Raw genomic sequence first — 22,375 nt, 5'->3', positions numbered from 1 at the left:
CACCAAGCTGTGATTCGTCCCCAGTGCTCTGCTTGGGTTTGGATTTGTGGATTTGGGGGTTGAGTGTATGCCCGTGCAGCTTGTGCCATACCCTGCTGTTAATTCAAAACAGTTTCTGCCAGGTTTGTTCTTGCAGGGGAAGGAGGGAGGGTGGAGGGTTCGGATGGCAGTCGCCTGGGAGGCAGAGATAAATTAAGTGTTGAGCTCTTAATGGGGAACATGCTCCATTGGTTTGGGTTTCCCTCCCCACCCATCCCACTCTTTTAAATCTGTGGCACAGTCTTGGGAGCAGTTTGAGAAGGGAAGTGATTTCAGACTGGAGGAGGTGACCTCATCCGTCTCCAGCTCTGAGGTGGAGCAGTGTTTGGAGGCCCAGCCAGAGCTTATGATGCTCTTTGAATGATGCAGGTGAGGGGCTGAGGCTCCAGGAGAGCCCTGTGCCTCCTGCCCAGTGATGTACAGCTGTGTGAGGGGGTGGGAAGTGGGTGATGGCTGTGGGGGTTTTTATCTTTCTACATGGTAGAATGGGGGGAAGTAGGAAGGAGAAGCAGAGTCCGAAAAACACAGCTGGATGTGTCACACATCAGAGCAGTAAGTTCCTGATGAAGAGTCCAGCCCTGTCCTGCAGGGTGCTGAGCTGTGCCCAACTGAAAACACGCTAAGTGTGATCATGTGCTGTGTGGAAAGGTGCTGAAGGTATGTGCATGGATGGAAGAGCCTCTACTGGGTTCTTTGAATCTGAAGACTCTGTGGATCAGCAGAAAAGGGGATCAGAGCCCTCCTGGAGGCTTTTATTTTTGGGACCCAAGATGTCAGTGAGAAATCTGGGAGATCTGGAGATCTGGAGCATGGGGTGAGAGGCAGCTGGAGTGTCAGCTGCAGGTCCAGACAGTGATGAGGAGCACATGAGACCACAGATGCTACTTGCAGAAACTACCAGATAATTCTGCTTCCTGACATGGCAAAGGGCCCTTCCTCCTGCCTTGATGTCTGCTATTTTGAGGTGGCCGAGATTTTCGGTTGCACAGCTAAAGCCTGGATTCCTTGGACTCTGCTGTTGTCCAGCAAGCCCAGTTCCATCCTGGATGCTGGAGCTGGTCTGCCAGGTGCAGTTCTGGACTTCAGTAAATGTCCATGTTTTTCAGTCAGGATAGTTTCCAAGTGCTGTCTCACAAGCTATGTGGGGGTGTCCAGCCACTTCCCCTTAAGCTTAGTTGTCTTCTGGCTCCAGCTCAAGCTGAAGAGATGCTGGGCTGTGGCAAGCTATGGCTGGAAAATAAAAGCAGTCTTTTCTCATGTCTCTGTGGCTGTGTGGCTGCAGAAACTCCCTGTAGCTGGGTAGGCAGTATTGGAGGGGGATAAATTGACTGGAAGAATTTGCTTTTCTCTTGGCTTTGTCCCAGGTGGCATCAAGACTCTTGGTTGGATAAAAATTCCCTTCCCATCACTGCTAAATAGGGAGAGTTTAACTGTTTGTGGGATCTAGCAAGAGACTTTCTCCAGCCCTCCTGCCCCTGTTCCCTGTTGCAGTGGGAGCAGGGACTGAAAATGAATCCTGTTGTGACCATGTCACAGTGAGGACAAGAGTTTGCAGACTTTCTTCCTTCCTGCCTCAGAATTGTCTCCAGGGAACAATCTCAAAGTGCATGGACAAACAAGTATTTTGTGTTAAAAACACCTCTTTTTTCCCCTTTGCTCAGCATCCCACAGCTATGCCCATGACACTGATGTGCAGTGGCAGATGACAGGTGCTGGCTGGGTTACAGAGGAGCTCTGCCATGGCTTTGAGAAGGAGTTTGGGGCAGGGGAGCCCCAGGAGAGGTTTGTGCTGCTGTCAGTGGTGATGGGTGCATGGTGCCAGCGCCGGCTGCCTGGCAGGGCTCAGGACATTGGCAGCCCCCTCCATCTGCAGCCTCTGTGTGTGAGCCCCAGCAGCATCCCAGAAAGGGATTATTATCCCCAAGCCTTGCCTGCTGCTGAAGTCAGGAGGGCACAATAAAGATGTGTCCCGGCGGCAGCCTGGAGCAGGCTCGTGTGTCGGGAACAAAAGAGGCTTTGTACCAGGCACTGCCTCTGGTGGGAGGTTTGTCAGCTCTGGAGCTGGGATGGTAACTCAGGGCTCTGTGCCCAGCCCTGCTGTGCTGCTCAGGGCCTTCCCTGATTCAGGGCAGGGTCACTGGTTCTTCCTTCACTGGGGGAGGTCTTGGCAGCAGATCCTGCTTGCCTGAGCACAGCTTTGCCCGGTGCTCTGGGAACTGCAGGAGGCAGGGCTCCCCTGGTCTCTCAGTTCAGCAGCCCTGTGCTCTGTGGCCTGAAGCTGTGTGTGCTCTCTGCAATGTATTAACTTCTGGGAGCAGCCTCAGGGTGACTGGGACAGGGCTGTAATGGACAAGGATGGCTGTGCCACTCTGTCTGGAGCTCTGAGGAGAAATGTCTCCTGGGAAGATTTCAGCAGAGCAGGGCTGAGTGGGACAGCTTGACAATATGTGATAGCAAAGCAAAGGCAGATTGGAGAAGCAAGAGAAGCTCCTGTGCTTGGGCTGTTACACCAGACACATGAGCTACAGGAGGATACACTTTAGAGAAAGCTCTTTTCCTGCTATTGAGAATGGACTGAGGTCATGTGCCATGTTGTAGGGCTGAGCATGGTGGTGCCTGCCAAGTGATCCAGAATTGCCCTCTCCAGAGGGGTGTGGCTGGAGGTGAGATAATCAAAACCACAATGGGGCAGAGAAGCTGGTGATGGGTTTTGGGCAGTAAGACAAGATCATGTTGGGAAGGATCCCTCCATGAAGCTGTGTAGGATGCTTTAGGATTTTGGTTTTGTGACAGTTTTGTCCAATCAGTTGCTGCTACTGCAGTATCACAGGGTGTTACTGTTACTGTGTTTTATTCTTGCTATGTCCTGATACTCCATTCTTTCTCACCTAAGAGCAATGTTCTCCAGGAACACTCAGTTCTGCTCTCCCCAGTCAAGACTAGGAAGATTTTGTTGTGAAGGAAAGGAGAACTTAGTGTATGTTCTGCTGCTCTCTGCTGTTTTTGTGAGTCCACCACAGGCACCAGATCTTCCAAACGGAAGGAATCTCTGAAGGGAATTGCAGGGCCCATGGGCAGGCTGAGAGAAACAATGTCTCTTCTAGCTCTAAAAAAATGTGTGCTCAGAGAGGAAGCAGCAAATACAGGAAAAGGGTAGTTGCTGAACACAAACTGCCAAGAATTAAGCAATCTGTTTCGTAGTATGAAATCTCCTGTTGAGCAAGAAGACTATTTCCCCTCCCAAGCAGGTATGACTGGTAAAGCAAGGTGGCAAAGTTGTCCCAGAGTTCAGCTGCTAAACAGGACCTGTACTTCCATAGCCCTCCCCACACAGGGTGTCCCCAGTTTTTATCTCTTTCTTCCTGCTACATTTTTTGGAAGCTGCCTAGACTCTCCCATGGTACCTGCTGCCATTTTCATCTCCACTCTGTGCTTTTGTGCTGCACAGGCACCACTAGCACGTTTGGCTATTTTGTGGGGCAGCTGGGTACATGGTTGGCCCGAGAAGCATGTACACAGAAATGAATGTGTAGAAAAGGTGTCTGGATAAAGATTTCTTAAACATGATTTCTGCAGGGCCCTGGTACAGAAAAAAAACAGGGCCTGGTAGCTGTTAATTTAGGGATCCTGGCTTATCAGTGGTAGATTCCTTTTGGCTTTGAGAGGGCGGGCCAAGAGATGTGGGGACAGCTTTTTCAACCCCTCCTCTGCTGTGGTGCCACGCAGAGCAGTAATTTGGTGTAGTTGCTCTTGGGAGCAAATCCTCTGTGCCTTCAGGGAAGTGGCCTGTAGGTGGATTAAAGATGGAGCTTGGTCTCAAAATCAAAGAGGGAGGACTGCAATGCCTCCCAGGTGTTCATTTTGCAGAAGGTAGGTATTAGGTCACTGAGGAGGGTGAATTTGGTCTCTGTCCCAACTGGCTGGCTGTTCACTCCCTGTGTGCTCAGGAGAGCAAACTCTCTCTAGAGTCCTTTGCTGTGTAGCTGCTCCTGTGAGCCAGCACATAAATGGAAACAGATGGCTCCATCTCAGCGGTTAGTAGGAATCTCTCACTGCTGCAAAACTGTTAATGAAGTCTGGGGCTGGACTGAAGCAGACAAAGCTGCTGTGCTGGTGGGCTGTGCTGGGGTGCCTGTTACTGCCCCTCTGTCACAAGAGCACCAAGACTGCTGAGCTGACCCCCAGCCTGGCAAGCTGCTGTGTCCTGCAGCAGCCTCAGACTGGGTACTGCAGAGCCACTGGGACCTGTCAGTGTCCACCAGTCTTGGTAAATGATCTGTGTGGTCATCTTTACTGTGGGTTCCAGACCTTGCAATTTGCACCTGTATTATGGAAGGGCATGGGGAGCCCTCTAGTATCTGACACAATCCCTGTTGAGACTCTCAGCCAGATACTTCTTCATCTAAGGTTCTTTGCTCTGTTTCACTACAAACTCAGACTAACTAGTCTTATTTTTGTCATGCTGGTCAACATCCCCCTGATAAGGAGAAGCAACACTCAGCACTTACTGACTATTACTCCTAAGCTTGGAAGAAACTGTTTAAATTCCCTTTGACAGCACAGTTTGATTTAGATGTTCAGTGACTTGAAGTTTTCTCCCATCACCACATAAAATGTGAATCTCCAGTCGCACTGCAGAGCACAGGGAAGTGGTGAGTTGTTCAGCAAAGGTGCAACCAGGCTTGGTGTTTGCTGGAGCAAGCAGGTGATGAAGAAGGGGAGAGAAAGGTGTTGGAAAGCATTTCTTGATTCTGTTTCTGATTATTCTGACAGCTACACCCCAGGCACAGCCTCAGTGTCTGCGATGGCAGGGTACAAAGAGCCAATGTGAATGCTGGATGGCTGCACAACACAAGCAAGTGGGGAACAATTCTGGTTCCCAGCTGCCTTGCTGCCCTTACCTTTTCTTCTTCATTCATGCAGCAAACTGCCAGGCTCTGTATCTGCCTGGGTGGTCCCACAGCTGTTCCAGTGGCCCACAACACAGCTGTGCTGGGGACCTCCTTGGGCAGCCGTGGTGGAGGACAGCTGTGGTGCCCTTTGGGAACACCGCGTCGCGCTGCCGCCACGCTCCGGCGTGGGCACCGGTGTGTGCCAGGCCCTGGGAAGCCCGGCCAGGCCGCAAACGGTGCAAGAGGCACTGACTGTTCCATGGCTGCAATGTCTCAGCCTCGTGGCCTGTGAGCCTGGCACAGCTGGGTAATGCTCCATCCAGCTCCTGGTGGGCAGCCAGCAGTGGGCTGGCATGGCTCACAGGGGAGTCAGCTGCAAGCTCCTGGAATCTTCTGAAAGGCATTTCAAAGCCCCTTGCATGGAGCAGGCAGCAGTTTGGTTTTTGTAGCCAGATGCAGAATAGAAGCTACCAAGCCCAGTCAGTGATGTGAAGCTTCTGGAAGTCTTCATGGTTTGCACTGGAGGGCTGTAAGCTCCGTGCTGTACATGGATTCAGGACATTGCCTGTGGAGAACACAGGATGTCACAGGGTACAAGAGGACATGAATTCTGAATTCTTCAGTCTACATCTTCTGTGAGGGGGAAACTGTGAGAAAGTTGTGGATCCCAGCAGGATAAGTCCTCTCTGTCTTGTTTCACTTTCAGGTGAAACTGATGTGTCTGTGCATCTCTGCAGGTCCTGGGGATGCTTGTGCAACCACCAGGGCTTCAGTTATCAGTACTGCTTCCCAGAAAGCCACTTCTTAGTGGCAGGGGAGGACAGACAGTCTTGTATGCTCAGTGAGGATCTCTTTGGATGCTTCATTTGGGCACGCAATCCTCTCGTTCTCTGGGAGCTCTGAGGTACAGCTGTTAAATTACCCCAATTTCATCATTGCTCCATCTCTTCCTCAGGTTTCCTGCAGGAGGGTGTTATGATCTTTTTCTGAGAGCATCTCACACCATGGCTGAGAATCAGGTATGCTTCTTTAGGCCCTGCCCAAAAGGAGTGTTTGGCACCACTGCTCATAAATGGAAGTGTGCTGCAACCCCAGTCCAGCTGATTGTGTATTCCTGCTGATTAGCTAATTGCTTCCAATTGCTAACAGCATCACACTCATTGAATTCACGCTGTGATTTCTGTGTCACCTGGGGAAAAGGGGCAGGGTGCAGCTGTGGAAGGAAAGCCTGTGTTTGCCAGGCTGAAAAGGACAAGTGCTACTGCAGTGAAGCACTCAGATCATCATGCAGTTCATTCTGCTGTTCATACTGAACCAAGAACAACATCCTGGGGAGGAAGGGAGCAGAATTTCCCTCTGACTAATGCTGCTGGATTGTGCAGGGCTGCGGGGGAACTGCCAGCCAGAGAAACCATCAGGAGGAGAAAGGAAAGGGAATCTAATTATCCATCTGCAAAGACAGATGCTAGTCCCGACACAGGGCCCAGCCCTGGGCAGACTGATGTGGGCAGTGACGTTTGCACAGACTGTTTTTATGGCGGGGCTGGGAAATGGGCTCCTGGGGGTCCCCTCTGGGAGAGCAGATGGTCCAGCACACATCACAGCTAGCTGGGGGAGACTGCAAGGCACACAGCTGCTTTCGCCGGGAGCACTGGCCCGTGCTAGGCTCCGAGGGACGGCATTTTGCAGCCAGGTATGGCTGTGTTTTGTGGAGATGGAGATGGAGCACAGGCAGAGCTGTTCTGGTGCAGAGGGAGGAGGATGAGTGCATGGCTCCTTCTCAGCAGGCTCATCTCAATCAAGTGGGCTGGGGCTGCAAGCCCAGGGGTGAGAGTGGGATGGAAGGTGAAGGTCCCTGTGTGCCTCTGCTGTCTCAAGGTGCACAAGGACTCTGCTTGCTGTTACTGAGTGTGTAGAGGCAGCCAACAGCAGGGAGGGAGGATGTGTGGCCTGAGCCTGGGCGTCTGAGTCCTTGATGGAAGATCTGCAGGAGGCCCCCTAGGAACGAGAAAGTGCCTCTACCTCTGTGTTCTGCAGAGCTTTTCCGGGTTATTGCTCACACAGTCTGAGGCCAGCTTTTCTCTCCTGGGGTGCCTCCCAGAACTGAAGGTTGCTTTTGAGACCTGCCTTTTCCTCCTTAATGAAATTTAAAATTATTTGGTGAGCTGAGTGGGCTTATTCTCTCTTGTGGGCATCAGCTGCTCATAAAGTTATGTTAATTGTAGCTTTAAGATAGAGGTTGGGAGCTCTCCTAAGACAGTTGGCTTTCATTCTCCCAAAGTTTTCAGAAGCCTGCTGGGAGGACAGCAGGGTTAAGAAACATCTCCTTGCAGACCTGGAAGTATTCATGAGATGGGTGAACTGGGAATGAATCAGGAGAATTTCTGCTTTAATGGAGCATATTTGTTGTCCACTGTCTTGCTCTCCATGGTCTATGCCCAGTGTGCTGCTTGCAGGTGTGGTGCCCCAACCTGGACTGTCTTCCCCTGTGAGATACCCTTGGATTAGCTCCTGCTGGACCAGGCGTAGGTGTCTCACAATGCTCAGAGGCCATGATGTCCTCTCCGGTTCAGGATTCAGCCTCTTTGGTAGACAGGCCTGATCCTGCATCCCTTACTCACGTGAGCAGTCGTCTCTATGTCAAAGGGACTACTCGGTGAGTAAGGATCGCAGGATTGGGACCACTACCTGAAACACAAACTGCACCTTCTGTAGGATCCTGTCCCCAGCCTTTTCCTATTTATGTATGTTAACATGCATCAAGAACTTCCAAAACTGATATTCTTGTCATTTGGATGGAGAACCTGAGAGCTGGAAGAAGCAGTGCCTTTCCATTGCAGAGGATAAATCACCATTATTTTCCATCCTCTTCCACCAAACCGATCTCAGCCCAGCCAGCTTCTCTGCCCCAGAGCAATGTGTACCTGTTAGTTCTCTCAAACATTGTTGTGCCTGGCTTCCCAGGGCTGGCAGGATTCTGCTTTGCCTCTCCCTGGTTTTCCCAGCTGTAGCTTTGACATGAGAGGCAAGGCATCTATTTAAGCCTGATTTGTGCTGCAAAGCTGGAGGATGGATAGGAGGGAGAGATGAGCATCAGTAGTGTCAAGACTGCCTCAGACCTTCCTGCACCACCTGGTTTCTCCTTCTGTCTTAACAGGCTAAATTTGGAAACCTCTGTCCTGTGCTAAGGAATGTGTTTGCAATCGGAGGAAGCAGTGAGGGCGGCAGGTTTGACCTGTACGTTAGTTTTCCGTGTGGCCCTGGCCAGGGGAGCCGCCTGGGCGCTCCCCGCTCGCACACGGCCCTTGCGCAGGCCAGCTCCTTCCCTCCCGCAGAACGCTCTGGTACCGAACCATGGCTCCTCCCGTGGAGAGGAGTGGGCAGCAACCGAGGGGCTGCTGGAAGAGATCCAGCCAGCTCTACGTCTGCCCACTTTGTTATATAGTGCAGATTATCCTAAATGAGGAGCTGGGTGTGAGAAGCTCTGTGAACTCGCTCCAGAGCAAGTCACGAGTTTAAACAAGCAGGAGGTAAATTACGGTCGTCGCTCTTTTTTAAGAGCTGGAAGTGGAGGCATGGCATGAGTCACACAGTGCTTCTTGGGAAGCACAAGGCGCTTCAAGTGGAAGCAGAGAGCATAAATATGTTTGAAATTGAATTTTATACATTTCTGGAGGGATTATGTGAAAAAGCAGCAGTGATCCTTGAGCAGAAATTAGAAGTTTGACCTCTGGCATAGGTAAAAGAAAAGATGAGATCTGGCTGCTGTGCAGATTGTGCTTGTGGCACTGAACATACAGGAGATTAATCCTGTGCTTTGGGATGTCTGCATTTCTTGCCTGGTATCTTGCTTTTTCCTGAGCATCACAGGATAAAGCCTGGCTAAAGCATCAGGGCTCTGGTGCTCCCAGAAGCCACTTACATTAAGCCTTGCTTGCAAGCTTGAGGTTAAATTATTCATCAGAGTTTAGATCAGCAAGGCTTTTTCCCTTGGATCAGGTCAGCAGGAGCCTCAGGGTGAGTATGCAGCTCTGCTGGTGATGGAGCAGCAGGGTTCAGACCTTGCGATACCTGTGAGATTCACCTGTCTGAAGTCAGCATCGATGTTCCTTATAGTGGGAGAGGAGGCAACAGGAGAAGAAGGTGGTAATTGAGCCCTGGAGGTTCCCACCTCTGCACCTGCATGGAGGATATCAGCTGTTCCTCAGCTTCCATTTCTGAGGAACAAACTGGGAATGGGATTACTGCCTGCTGCTGCTTCTGTTCTGCTTGAGCAAACATCTTCTCTGGAACTGCCCTTCCCTTCGTCCTAGAAAACAGCCAGGAAGAAAATTTCCCTTCTGTGGGGAATTCTGAAAATAGCTTAGCTGCTTCAGAGGAAGAAACATAAATGCTGTTATTACTTGACTGTTCTGACCCTGCCAAGCCATGGATATGCAGTTTCACCACTCTTCTGTGCCAGCCAGGCTGGCTGGGTGCATCCCTGGTGGGACCCTGTTGCCTGGCTCAAGAGCATCTCTCTGGATCAGGCTGAAGCTTTTTCCTTTCATGACATGCTCCTGGTTGTTCACCCAAGGATGGAGCCTGAGCATCTCTGCTAGTAAAAACAGCTCCCCTGCAGGTGGAGAACTTCTCTGCTGTCACAGTTTGACAAAGAGCTGGTCTGTGAGGTGGGAAGGACTCGGTGCACCCCTTGCCTGTGTTGCCCTTGCTGACTTGTTTGGCAGGTTGGGGTTGTCTGTTCTGACACTCAGAAACCTGGATCCTGCAGCCAGTTTGACCCCTGAGCTGCTGCTGCGAGCACTTGCTTGGAGAGGAATTTAGACATGCCAGTGGAAAAAAACTCTCTGGATTTGCTCTACATCTTGGAAGTGCCAAGTTTTTCCCATGCTGCACACTGCACAAGATGTTTTTGTTCTTTTAAGGATGGCGTACATCAGATTTCTTGTTGGAGGAGCACTGAGCATTTCTAAGGGCTGTGTGGAAAGAGGATTGTGATCAGACAGGACAGGGGCAAAACAAAACTGGCTTGGCTGTCTTTGGGAAGTTTGGACACGTTAGCCTGAGCCAACAGCTCTGGGTGTGTCATGTGGCACATCTGAGGGACAAAAACGAGTCTGTCATTTATGGTTTGGTGACTCTGAGGATGCCAGATGAACATCTCTAGGAGGGACAGGAGAGGCTGAGACCAGTTGACTGTCCTTCAGCAAGTAATGCTATGGAAGCCATAGCATTGGCCACTCAGTCTTAAAATTATCTCTGTAGCCAAGACCTACTTTCCTGTTTCTTTCCCTAATCTGCTTTCTGAGTTGTCAGGCATCACCTTCTGACTGGAATTCCTCCCTGGCTGCCAGTCCTGAGAGCATGTGCAATGTGTGAGAGCTCAAGGCACTCAGGAGACAGTAGTTCCTTGTTCCTCTCTGTGCTGTCAGCACAGCTCCTGGGGCCATGAACAACACTGTGGTTTTGTCGCAACCAAATCATTGTTGACTTCATCTGTGATCCCAGCCCAAAAGAATGTTCTGTTTTGGTGCAGTGGGCTCGTGGGGACATGGCGTGTCTTCATGTGCCTTTGGAAGATGCTTGTGGTTGGTGGCCATGTGGCCTGTGGCCCTCACACAAGGGTTTTCCAAGCCATGAGAATTCATGGGGGTTGGAGAGGGTTTGCTTGCAGCTATTGTGGTTTATGGTGTGGAAGGACTGGTGAAACCTTCTGTTATCTTAAGAAGGTTTGGATGTACCTTGGGTGTGCCACAAGCCATTGCTCTTGCTGCCCAGTGCAGGCAGTGTGGTGCTGTCACTGCACCTCAGTCATATGCCAGTCGAACACCTTGGTGGCAGAGTCCTGGAAAGCAAGGATCAGGTGAATCAAGGAGGAAGAAGAGGTATCATGAGCATGGCCTGACCTACCACTGAGCAGGGAGACTAATGCAGGGCTGTCAGCTCCCTGGGGAATGGAGCAGTGCTGCAGAGTGAGGGCAGAGCCACCAAATAGGGATGTGTCCTGCCACATCTGGATCTCAGTCTAGGCCTTCTGCTTGACTGCTACACACAAACAACTAGGAACAAAACTCACTGGGTGTAATTAAGGATACTGCTGGTGGAGCAGGGTGGTTTGGAGAAGGGTTTCATGCGTGTGGTATGACAACTGTTGTATGGCAGGAGTCTTCCTGCTCTGGGGGTCCTTCCCAGTTCTCCTGTTTCTTTTTTTTGAATAAAATAGGACCTTGTGCCTGTGACTTCTGCTATCACCCTCCAGCAGCTTGCAGGATGGCAGCATAGGTAAAACATTGGGAGTTTTTTCCCCTCTTTTTTCCTTTGCACCCTCAAAAGCCACTGGCCATTATAGTGACTCAGTACCTTATAACAGAACCTGGTATCAGCCAGGCTTGGGGTACATGTTAGAGGCCTGGGTTGTGGCCCAAGGTGACCAGGGCAGGCCCTGCTGGTCTGGCACTCTGCGGAGTCACTGCAGGAGCCCTGCAGATCCCAGAGAAGCAGCAGGAGCTGTGGCTGAGAGCAAGGCAGGAGTATGGCTGCAGCCTCTGTCCTTCCCATTGGAGAGCAGAAAGCTGCTCAGGAGCCCGTGGGGCAAGGGGACAGGTTCCTCCAGCACCACCAGTGCTGTCATCTCCTGTCATTTCATTATACATGCTGTGGTATTAACCCCCTGGTTTCCAGACTGCTGTGATTATATGAAATTAGGAACTTTTGTCTGTTTTATATAAATTCCTGTTCAGTTTCTATGGCTGCACAGAAAAGCTGGAAGGCATATTTTATAGAAAGGTTCAGAACCCAGACTTGAGATTTGAGGTTTTGACTTTTTCGATATGCTGAGCTGTTGTTGGGTTGGGTTCATCTTCTTAATGAACACACAGATACTTCCTTATTCTGAAACTTCTTCAGAGCTGGAATGGTTGCTGTAAGATCCAGAATGCATCTGCTGCTATTCCAGTTGGATTCAGAGATGAGGCTGCAATAGAACCTGGGCTAGACGAGAGATCAGCCTGCACCACGTGGGGACAGACCCACATCAACCAGGATGGCGATCTGGGGGTTATTCTGTGTTTTCGAGGCTTTGTGGACCCTCGAGACCTTCACCCACACAGCCAGAAGCAGCCCGATTTTGCTGAGAGCAGGTTTCCTCCAGCAAACCTTTGTCTCGGCCGCGTCAGGCAGGGTGTGTAAGAAATCCTCCAGCTGAATAGGCCCATCTGTCCCGCGGAGTCAGACTGATGGCAGGGACAGCATCCGGTACGTGCTCAGCCTCTCCGCGGGACACCGGCGGGGCGAGAGCCATCGCCTCTGGCCTGCGGCCGCCGTGGCCTTTGTCCTGTCCTCGCTGGCAGGCTCCTCCCGCGGCACAGGCGGAGGCAGGAAATCCCGGGCAGCTGCCTGGGAGCCTCCTCGCCTTTCCTCGCCTCTCCTCGGCTCTCCTCCTCGCCTCGCCTCGGCACCGAGGCGAGCCGAGCCAGCCCTGCGTGTGTGTGCACGCGTAGGCGGGGGGGCTGCCGCATGGATTTAGCGAAGGCTGGGAGGGAACACATGGGTTGGGGTTTTTCCCTTGGCCCGCGGTGGCTGTCCGTCCGTGCTGCCAGCCGCGGTTATGGATTCGATCATTATTCAGGAGCGGTTAGTGGAGCGGCTGCTGTCTCCCCGGACGCAGGCACAGCGAAGCCACCCAGGCAAGCTGAAGGTACAGGGATGTATTTATAGCGCTGCGCGAGCCGGGGAGCAGCGGGGACAGGAGGGGGGAGGATGGTGCCCGAGAAGACGCGCGCAGCACAAGATGAGACCTCTGAGGAGCAGAGGAGCGGAAAGACGCCGGTAAGGGAGGGACGGCGGGCACGGAAAGGAGGGGAGCAGCCCCCGCGGGCACGGTGGGCAGCGGGGAGATGCGCGACGCTTTTGTGCGGGTGCTCGATGCGGTGATTCCCGGGGTGAATGGCGTGTGCGTGCATGGGGGGGCTCAGGGCAGGAGTCTGCGCTATGTATGCCCACACGCAGTCCGATTTGTGTTAATTAACACCGTGTTAATGCTGTGCTTTGCTGGCCCTGTTCCTTCTCTTCAGCAAATGCTGGTGGGTGAATGGTTTTGCCGGTACTCCTGTGCTCAGCCCCAGGCCCGAGGAGCAGATGTCCGTGGCAGATGCCTCGGGGGCTGTTTGTGTTGTGAATTTATGCAGCTTTCTGCAATGAAAGGAAGCAAAGGGTCTGCCTCTCGTCCAGGGCTGGGCTGTGCTGGTTCGTGCAGACGCGGATGTGGCGGCCGTGCCTGGCCGGAGGGGAAAGGCTGGAGGAAGGGCTGCCTGGGAGGGAGCTGGATGGCTTGTGCTGAAGGCTGTGACACCGAGGGCCCCTTCCCCCTCAAGAGGCAGAGCCAGAGGCGCCAGGGTCCTAGCACAGCTCCATCATTTCTGGGGCTTGCTCCAGACCTTGATAGAGATTATTCTTCAGATTTGCTGTGGTCCCATGATGTTTAATTTTAGCCCTTTTGAATATACCCAGAAAGGCCCCTTTTATCCCTAGGCTGAGTGGTGAAGTCACGTGAGATCTGGGTTGGTTTAAAAAACGCATCCACCAGAGACGTGAGGAGGGAATTGGGAAGGACAGAAGCGATGGAGACTGTACTCTGCCTTAGAGATACAGACAGCCCTGTGAACACCTCAGTACCAGGACAGCTTCTCCTCTGTGCAACACATCCTGAATGTTTCTACACTCCCAACAGGAGCAGGGCTTGAGCCCACCCAGGGCTTTGTTGCTTGGCTTGAACTCCCAGGGAGAGCACTGGCTGCCAGGGGAGCCCTGGCCACCTCAGTCAGATATTAGAGGATGTGAGGATGTGACATGTTGCTGTAATGTCTGGTGAGCCAGAAAGCGTGTGCCAAAGGAGAGTACGGGTGCATTTTGCTTGGGCTGGGGTGCTTTGGTTTGTGATAGGGTCCCAAAGATTGGCCACAGCTCTTGGTGGCCTCTGGTAGTGTGTAGGGCACGTTCCCAGGCACGTGGTAGTGGGATGCCAGTGGGAACAAAGGCAGCAGCATGGAGCAGGCGGTGGGAGAGGGGCTCCTTGTGCCAGAGTGCTGCTGGCTTGGCTGGCTGAGGCCTTTTCCCGACAGCTGGAGCTGGCAAGGGGAGTGTAGCACAGGAACCAGCTGTCCTGGCTTTTGTCAGCTTGATGGGACCTGGCTTGTGAGGGTCAAGAGCACAGGGAGGGGGCTGTGATGCATTTAGGAGCTCCTATCCAAGTCTCTCATGAAATTAATGGATTTTAACTTTTCATAACCCAGAAAGCCCCCTGTCTCTGTCAGTAGCCCTCCCAGGCCTCTCCACCCCATGCATGGTTGCTCTGCAGGCAGTACCTGGAGGTGGTGAGTGGTGTAGAGCTTTGAGCAGGGCACACACCAGGCTCAGGAGGCTATGTGGGCTCCTTAAGTGCCATGTTAATCTTGCCATGCTGGGAGAGGTGAGGGTTTGTGCCTGTCACAGTGCCCAAATATGACTGGGACGGGAGCACATACGGAGTGTCTCAAAGCAAAGGTGAAGAACCAAGAGTCAAGGCTGGTGCAGTGACCACGCTGCTGTTCCTGAGAGAGGGCTGTTACAAGAAGGGGATCCCTCCTCACAACTCACCTTGCATCTCTTGCCTTCACCCTTGACAGGGCTCTGCAGTGTGTCCATGGCTGGTCAGAGGGAGACATGGTTGGGGACAGGGTTTTCCTCCTCACAGGTCTGGCTGCCTCCCATAGTGAGGGGAGCTCTTCTGTTTGTATTGCACTCAGCACTGACCTTCCTTTCTGCAAGGGAAATGACTGCATGAGTCATGGGTAAAGGGCAGTGTCCTGCACCAGCTGGGATTTGCTCATTTTGAATATCATGATTCCATGGAGCTTTGGGGAGGCAACCAGAGGTACAGCAAGTCTCTTGGTTGGGCTGAACAGAAATGAGAGATCAGGTTCAGCCAGTTATACCTGGCAGAAATAAGTGGAGTTGCTCCAGAGCGCAGCTCCCCAGTGTCTCCATTGTCAGCCCTTAGTCATCTAGGTTAAAAACCAAACAAAACAAGAGAAACACACCCCAAGTCTCAGCTGTGGTTTCATTAGCACATTACTAGTACTATTTCACACGTCAAGTCATGGAGAAAGGAGGTGATCCTTGTGTTTCCAAAGTCTGGTAAAGATCAGAGCAGGAGAAGCACAAAAGGGAAGTATGTTGTATATTTGTGGTGCTTGCTGGAAAATGCTGGACCATTTATTGTGAGGTGTTGGCTGTTACTGTCCACTTTGGCTGTGCTCATGGATGTGTTTTACCAGGAAGTGAAGCAGCTGAGGCAGCTCTGGTACTGAGAGACAGGCTGGAAGCTGTCTTTTCATCCTTGTTTTTGTGACCTTGCCATTATCACGTTTCTCACTCTGCTTTGTGCACCTTGTTTGCCCTCTACTGAGCCCTTTGGGTGGCTTTTAGTAGGTTTGTGGTGTCCCCCAGGCAGGCATTGCTTTGCTGCATGCAACTTGTCAGAACTGCCATCACTCATCACCTGGGGGTCTCACTGCTGCCTGCTGCACTGCTGCTCGGGATGTCACTGCCTTTTAGATCAGTCATTACAGCTGCCAGTGGAGCACTTTGAGCACTCTCTAGTTCTCCCCTTTTCTCTAATTTCATTTTTTCTGTCCCTTCCTGCCTTTCTGGACAATTATGAAACAACATTGCGTCAGCAAATGTCAAAGGAGGTGAGGGAGATCAGAACCCACAGTCACTCAGGACTAAAATGACCAAGTTTCAGACCCAAACCAAACCTCAATTGCCAGAAGGTAGTGACAGTGCTAAAGTACAGAGTCCTTGGGCCACGATGGCCATCAGCCACATTTGTTCCATCTCAATGGGCAGTTTCAGAGCAGCCATGAATTGGAAGGAGGAGACTGTCTTCCCTGCTCAGTGTCCCCAGAGTAGAACTTTGTAGTCTGTCAGACTGAGGATGCCCAGGGATTCTCACACAGGTGGACATGCAGCTGTAGAGAGCTGCTTGGGAGCAACATTGCCCACCTGCAGTGTGGAAATAGGTGCAAGTCAGCATTGCCCTAAGCTCGGCACCCTGGATCCTATTTTGTATTTCTTCGAGTGTGTCATGCAGGAATGGAGATAGTTAAACTTACAAACAAAAATGTTCCCTGCTGTGCCTGGAGAATGGCTGAGGACAGCCATGTGCTTGAAGACATCCATGGAATAGGAGCTAGGGCCAGTTTTGAGGAACTCCTGGCTCTGTGAATGCGTCTGTGGTGTGAATCCCAGTGGTACGATTATATTCATTGATGTTGAAATGCAAAGTCTATCATGTCTCTAGCTGAAGCATTTGTGAATGGCTTAGTGTGCTTGTACAGAGCATGTGCCATGCTTGTGGAATGCCTGTGGATTTTGTGCTGTGAGAGAGCACTCAGTGATAAGGGGTTGTGTCTGGGGGGTGGTTGAGGGATAGGTAATACTGCAGTAACACTAAATGTAATACCCTCACCAAAATCATCTTAGTTCTATTTATCACTATTTCCACATCCTTCCACTTCCCATGCTCCTTGAACTTTGGTCTCTTCAGAAATAACACAAGAGATTACTCAGGATTTCCTCTTATTCAGCCAGGAGTGGCTGTGACACAGCAAGAAATAATCCCCTCTCAGGTCAAGCAGAAGCTGAGCCACTGTACCTCCCTCTACACGTGGCTCAGGACAGTGCAAGCCCCTGGGTGCCAATTGCAGAGCTCTCCATCATGTAGCACACGTGTCTCTGGTGGGAAGGATGTGGAAATGACATGAGGAGAAGGTGCCATTTGGTGACCCTGCTGTATAGGAAGCCTGTGACTGTGCAGATGAAGCAGAGTTAGGAAGGCTGTCTGTCAGCAGCAGCCCTGGATGTGCTTTCTGGTGGAAATGGTGGGATGTGCCTTTTCCCTTTGTGCTGGGAAGCTGCTGGGAGAGTAGCCAAGCAGGACTGTGGCCGGGACATGTCTCTTTGTGCACACCTGTGGGAAGGGCCAAGTCCCTAAGCCCAGAGGAGGTGTGTGCCTTGCCCTGCACTGCTGCCAGGGCAGGGACCGGCCTCTCCTCCAACCCTTGGCTCTGCCCCTGGGCTTTTTGAGTCCTACACCCTGTCACTGTGTGAGCCTTAAGCAGAAGGGGTGGCACACTCTGACCTGCTGCCATCCACCTCTGCCCTGCAGGACCATGAGAAGCAGTACGTGGGCTTTGCCACTCTGCCGAACCAGGTCCACCGGAAATCCGTGAAGAAGGGTTTTGACTTCACCCTCATGGTTGCAGGTGAGACTGCCCATGGATGGAGGTGGCTGGGTCACATGGTGGGTATGTGGAGGGAACCAGCTCTCCTCACTTCCCTTAGGTGCTCCCATAACACCTGGATCCTTCTCTCACTCTGTTCTGGTCCTTGTCTCAGGCCTTGCTTTGCACCCCAGCCTGCGGCAGTTTCCCCAGGAGGAATGGGCCCCTCCTGGCCCCTCATAACCCACTCGAGCAAGCTTTTCCTCCAACAGTGACTGCTCTGGGTGGTGAAGGCAGGGCCAAACAGGGACAGGGACCAAGTGAAAGGAAGGGGAGGGAGAATGGGGGAGCTGGAAGATCACATTTGTACAAGGATTGAGACATCTTGCAGCAAAAGTCTTTCCACTGCTGGAAAAGTGTAGTGCCAATAAACAGCCCCTGACAGCTCGTCTCTCTCACTTCCTCTGGCTCAGGATTCAAAGCCTTGTTCAAAGTTTCATTTGTAAGTCAATTAGCGGGTCATGTTGCTTGCTTTTTCCTCCTCCCCTTTGCGCTCTGTCAATTAGGAGAGTCGGGTCTGGGAAAATCCACGCTGGTGAATAGCCTGTTCCTGACAGACCTCTACAAAGACAGAAAGCTCCTCAATGCAGAGGGTAAGTTGGGAGCAAAGTGGGGTGAATGGGACTGTCCTAAGGACTATCACTTTGGTTCCTTGCTTCAGCAGCAGCTAGAAGCTTGGCTGGATCCCAGCCCTCTTGTTTGTGGCTCTGCTCTCCTTTGTGTCTGCTAAGGCACTAGAAATGAGCAAAAAGGGTTTGGCTGTAGGGCTCTTCTGTCCTTTGAAGGGAAGATGAGGCTGCAGAGCATCCCTTTGGGATGAGATATTGAGATTTGTCTTTTGTTCTTGGATGTTGGAGTATGCTAAGGAAGGCTTCCTCTTCCCCAGTGACTGGAAAAACTGTTCATAACAGCTGGGCTACAGGCACTTCAGAGGTTTGTGTATCTTCTTGGAGTCTGCCTGCCTGCTGCTGGTCTCCAGCAGTAGCACCCACTTGAAGCTCCTTAGAGAATGATCTGGGGTTTTTGAAACCTGTGTTACTCCCTGTGTTCAGTGATAAGGGGGAGCTGGCTTCTCATGGGTGCAGTGGGGATCCCCAGCATTACTGCCTGGCTTTAACTCACGTGCTCCTGTTCAAAGAGAGGATCAACCAGACAGTGGAGATCATCAAGCACACGGTGGACATTGAGGAGAAGGGTGTCAAGCTGAAGCTGACCATAGTGGACACACCAGGCTTTGGAGATGCTGTTAACAACACTGAGTGGTGAGCAGGGCACTGCTGCCTTCCTTTTTGTCCTTGACCTCACAATCATTAGGAGACAGGAGACACTACTGATGATTTTGTTTTGATTGAATTGCCCTTCTCAGCTGGAAGCCCATCACTGACTACATTGACCAGCAGTTTGAACAGTATTTCCGTGATGAGAGTGGCCTGAATCGGAAGAACATCCAGGACAACCGAGTGCATTGCTGCCTCTACTTCATCTCTCCCTTTGGGCATGGGTGAGAGCCCACACTCCAGGCCTGGGGGGTGACTCAGTCCAGAGGGAAGACCGTTGTGCCCCAGGATTGCCCTGTAGCAGCTTGTACACTGCCAGGGCTGTTGGCACAGGAGAGGAGCTGTCTGGATGTTCTCTGCTAAGCATCACAGCACTCCTTTCCCGTCACTGGCAGGACAGACTGCCTGTGAACAAGCAGAGCAGATCTCCCTAAGGTTTACAGCCTGATTTGAAAATCAGGAAAAATAATGCCATGCAGACTTGTTTGTTCTTATCTAGCTAAGCTGGACTGATGTGTAGGAAAGGGATTTTTAAGCTGCCTTCAGTCCTGCCCCTTGCTGGCTCATGTATCAGCCTAGGCTGGAGCAGCTGAAGGGGCTGTGTTGGCTGCCTGTGGTACAGGAGGGGGAGACCCCAGGCTGTGGTCTGGGCAGTATTTGGCCTTCAAGGGAGCAAATACCCAGCCAGTGTCTGTATGAGACACTCAGCTGATAAAATCTGAGACAGCTTTCCTGAAGGTACAGCCCTAGCTGAGGGCTGTCCCAGTGCTGCTGCAGGCTCTTGTGACAGTTCTGTCCTTCTCCGTTTGTGCTGGGTGGGTGAGAGAGGCTGGAGGGGGAGCTGCCCAGTGTGTCTTTGCTAACAGCATCCCTCATCCCTGCTGCAGACTGAGGCCTGTGGATGTTGAGTTCATGAAGGCTCTGCATGAGAAGGTCAATATTGTGCCCCTGATTGCCAAAGCCGACTGCCTGATCCCCTCTGAGATCCGGAAGCTAAAAGAGAGGGTGAGGTGCTCTTTCTGTACAGAGTTATAGCTGAAGTAGTGGCAGGGATGAGCTGAGGAGGGAGGGGAGATAGACATATATGTACTTATGTGTCTGTACAGCATGTTTGTGTTTATATATACACACACAAAGAGTATCTGCACATACTGCTGCAGCCGTGCTCTGCTATGAGAAGGGAAGACAGCAGAGAGGCTGACTTTAGAAGAAAGCTCAAATCCTTTTGCCATCTGTAGCTATAGCAAACCATGGTAGCACGAACAGAATAAACCCAGCATTTGTGTATTGTTCAGTTTTACATTCTTTCAGTTTTGTCTTGCATGAACACAGATCCGGGAAGAGATCGACAAATTTGGCATTAAGGTGTACCAGTTTCCTGAGTGTGACTCTGATGAAGATGAGGAATTCAAGCAGCAAGACAGAGAGCTGAAGGTAAGGAATCTGCTCAGCAGGGTCTGGGGAATCAGGCTCATGGGTATGTGGGCCAGTCCAGAAGGAGCCAGAGCTGTCCTGCATGTGCTGAAGGCCTGTGCTACTGCTACCCAGGAAACAGCTCATGTGGTAGATGGCCTGGAGAAGGTGCTGATGTCCTTGCTGGTGCCACGAAGTCAAGTGTGGCATAAACTTCTGGCCCTTCTGCTCTCCCTCCAGGCAGTGCGAGTCTTCCCTCCATCTGCCCCAGCCTGTGTGGGGTTGTACAGCAATTCTGAGCACCTATTTCTGGGTGATGCCATCAGCAAGGAGGAGAGATTTGTGACTGATTAGGCACTACTGTGACACATTAGTTGCATTGGGGACACAGCATGATCATACAGGCATATCTAGAGGCCCCAGCAGCCCAGTCCCTACTGCCTCCCAAGCTTGTGTGTGCAGTATAGCCCTGTTTCTCCTGTCAGAGGGGGCAGTTGACTTTTTGACAAAGCCCCCAAAGAAGGGCTTTGACTCCCTCCTGAGCAGAGAGAAGCACAGCCTGTACGTTCCTGCTCTTGGTGTACGTTGTCCCACTTGCTTGGTGTCCCAGCCTCTTTGCTCTGGCTTCCTTGTAGAGCTTCCCCTTAATGAAGAGATGCAGGCACCTGCAGAGACAGAACTTCTCTCAGGACAGCTGAGATCAGGCTGGGAACCAGGCCACCTGTAGATCCCAGTGCTTTAGGCTTTTCTCTGCAACTGGGTTGTGATGCCTTGCTCTGTGGCACATGTGGATGCCCCTGTGCCTTTCCTACCAGCACCTTCCTCCTGCTATTCTGCTGTGCCTGAGCTTGGCCCTGGAGAAAGGATCCATGGGCAGCTGGGGGCTGAGCTGTGCTCAGCGGTGCCTCTCGTTCCAGGAGAGCGCTCCCTTTGCCGTCATTGGCAGTAACACTGTGGTGGAGGCGAAAGGCCAGCGGGTCCGTGGACGGCTCTACCCCTGGGGCATTGTGGAAGGTAAGCATGGAGCCTGGGAGCGCTGGGAGGAGGGGCAGGCAGGGGTGGGGCAAGGACAGACAGGTGTTTCCAGGGATGGCAGGAGTGAGCTGGGACTGTGTGCCACCTTTGACATATGGCAGGGGACAAGGTAGGGTAGAGACAAAGGCACCAGGACTGGCTCAGGAGATCTGTGTTACTGGGAGTGTATCAATAATCCTCCCATTGCAGACTGAGGAAGAGAGGCCTCATTGTGAATGGATGAATGCCTAAGCTTTAATGTGCCCTAGGACAGTGCTTCTTATTAAGCAGTGGAGGCTGGACATTGTCTCCATTGTTGATTTTCTGGGAGAAGCTGTTGCTCTCAACCAAGCAGTCGTAAACTCTGATGCATTCCCTCCTCTGCTGCTGCTCCTGTAAGTGCTGGAATTGCTGGGCTGGAGGCTGTGCTGATGCACAATGTTTGTTTCCAACTTTTTTCCTTTCTAAAGGGTGAAATTTCATAAAGCCCTTAGGCAGAATAACTCTGAAATGGATTTTGCTGCTGTTGCTGATTTGCCCTTGCTGGTTTGTTGCTTTAAGACCTTGCAGCTTTAGATCCCAAAAGCTTGTGTTTGCACTCATGGGCTGCTGCTGGCTGCTTGGGCTGCCCAGCTGTTGGCTCTGCTCCCTCAATGGCTCCAGAGGGGGCTGTGCCTATTGGGATGCTGGCATTTGGCAGTAGGATCAACTTTGTGAACCCCTGTGCCTGATACAGCTGATTTTCCCCAGCCTGTGAAGAGGCAAATAGAGAACATCACAGCAGCACAGTGCTTCCCACAGCACTGTCTGGAGCCAGGCTCCCCGTGGCAACAGCAGCTCTTTCAGCACTCCGTTGCCTGCTCTTGGCTTTGCCCCTCAGGGACTGATGTTGTCTACAGGGGGCTTTTGATAAGTCCTAAATTGTGATGAGACAAGCAATTTACCTCCTGCAGCAGCTGTGCTCACTATGGTTATAGCAGTGACATCCCATGTACATGGGATCTTCTCTCAGAGCTCTGCTATATGTGCTTCTTTAATCCTTTTACACAGAAAAAGTCCTGTGAACACAGTGCCTTCAGCAGCCTGGCCTCAGTGTTGAGAAGTGCACGGCATGATTGAGGGCTGTGCCATTGCAGTGGTGGGGGATGATGAGGAAGGAGCCTTGGGGTGGGGTTTTAGTCCAGTCTGTGTGTCCAGGAGCTCAGAGGGGGCTCCCTGGAGAGTCCTGGTGGGGTGTGATATCCAAGCACTCTCCTGTTGTCGCTTCCACAGTGGAAAACCAGGCACACTGCGACTTCGTGAAGCTGCGGAACATGCTGATCCGGACACACATGCACGACCTGAAGGACGTCACTTGCGATGTCCACTACGAGAACTATCGAGCTCAGTGCATCCAGCAAATGACCAGGTGGGTCCC

The 22,375-nt window shown here is 51.9% G+C and overlaps 1 protein-coding gene and 1 long non-coding RNA gene across 10 annotated transcripts in view; one reads left to right on the top strand and one right to left on the bottom strand.

Annotated features, from left to right (window-relative positions):
- SEPTIN5 (septin 5) overlaps positions 1–22,375 on the top strand; it is a 42,486-nt gene that overhangs the window by 14,626 nt on the left and 5,485 nt on the right. For 3 of the 9 annotated variants that reach the window (XM_086856271.1, XM_086856275.1, XM_086856272.1), the window contains exons 2-10: positions 5,887–5,950; positions 17,140–17,236; positions 17,761–17,847; positions 18,393–18,516; positions 18,621–18,755; positions 19,419–19,536; positions 19,864–19,965; positions 20,862–20,958; positions 22,231–22,366. In XM_086856271.1, coding sequence (XP_086712397.1) covers positions 5,936–5,950; positions 17,140–17,236; positions 17,761–17,847; positions 18,393–18,516; positions 18,621–18,755; positions 19,419–19,536; positions 19,864–19,965; positions 20,862–20,958; positions 22,231–22,366 — 911 coding nt within the window. In that variant the 5' untranslated portion in view covers positions 5,887–5,935. Of the gene's footprint in view, positions 1–5,886; positions 5,951–11,835; positions 12,759–17,139; positions 17,237–17,760; positions 17,848–18,392; positions 18,517–18,620; positions 18,756–19,418; positions 19,537–19,863; positions 19,966–20,861; positions 20,959–22,230; positions 22,367–22,375 lie in introns of those variants that run through there. The other 6 variants (XM_086856270.1, XM_086856269.1, XM_086856273.1 and 3 more) reach the window with 4 other exon arrangements.
- Positions 12,944–14,728, bottom strand: LOC147649904 (uncharacterized). The gene is made up of 2 exons (XR_015277798.1): positions 14,565–14,728; positions 12,944–13,121 (listed from the first exon to the last, which is right to left on the bottom strand). It is a non-coding gene; the product is annotated as an uncharacterized LOC147649904 (long non-coding RNA).

The sequence above is a fragment of the Cyanistes caeruleus genome, chromosome 18, assembly GCF_971803275.1.
Source record: "Cyanistes caeruleus chromosome 18, bCyaCae1.hap1.1, whole genome shotgun sequence".
Lineage (NCBI taxonomy): Eukaryota > Metazoa > Chordata > Aves > Passeriformes > Paridae > Cyanistes > Cyanistes caeruleus.
Note: the sequence above shows the minus strand (reverse complement) of the source record. Positions and strands in the feature narration are given on the sequence as shown.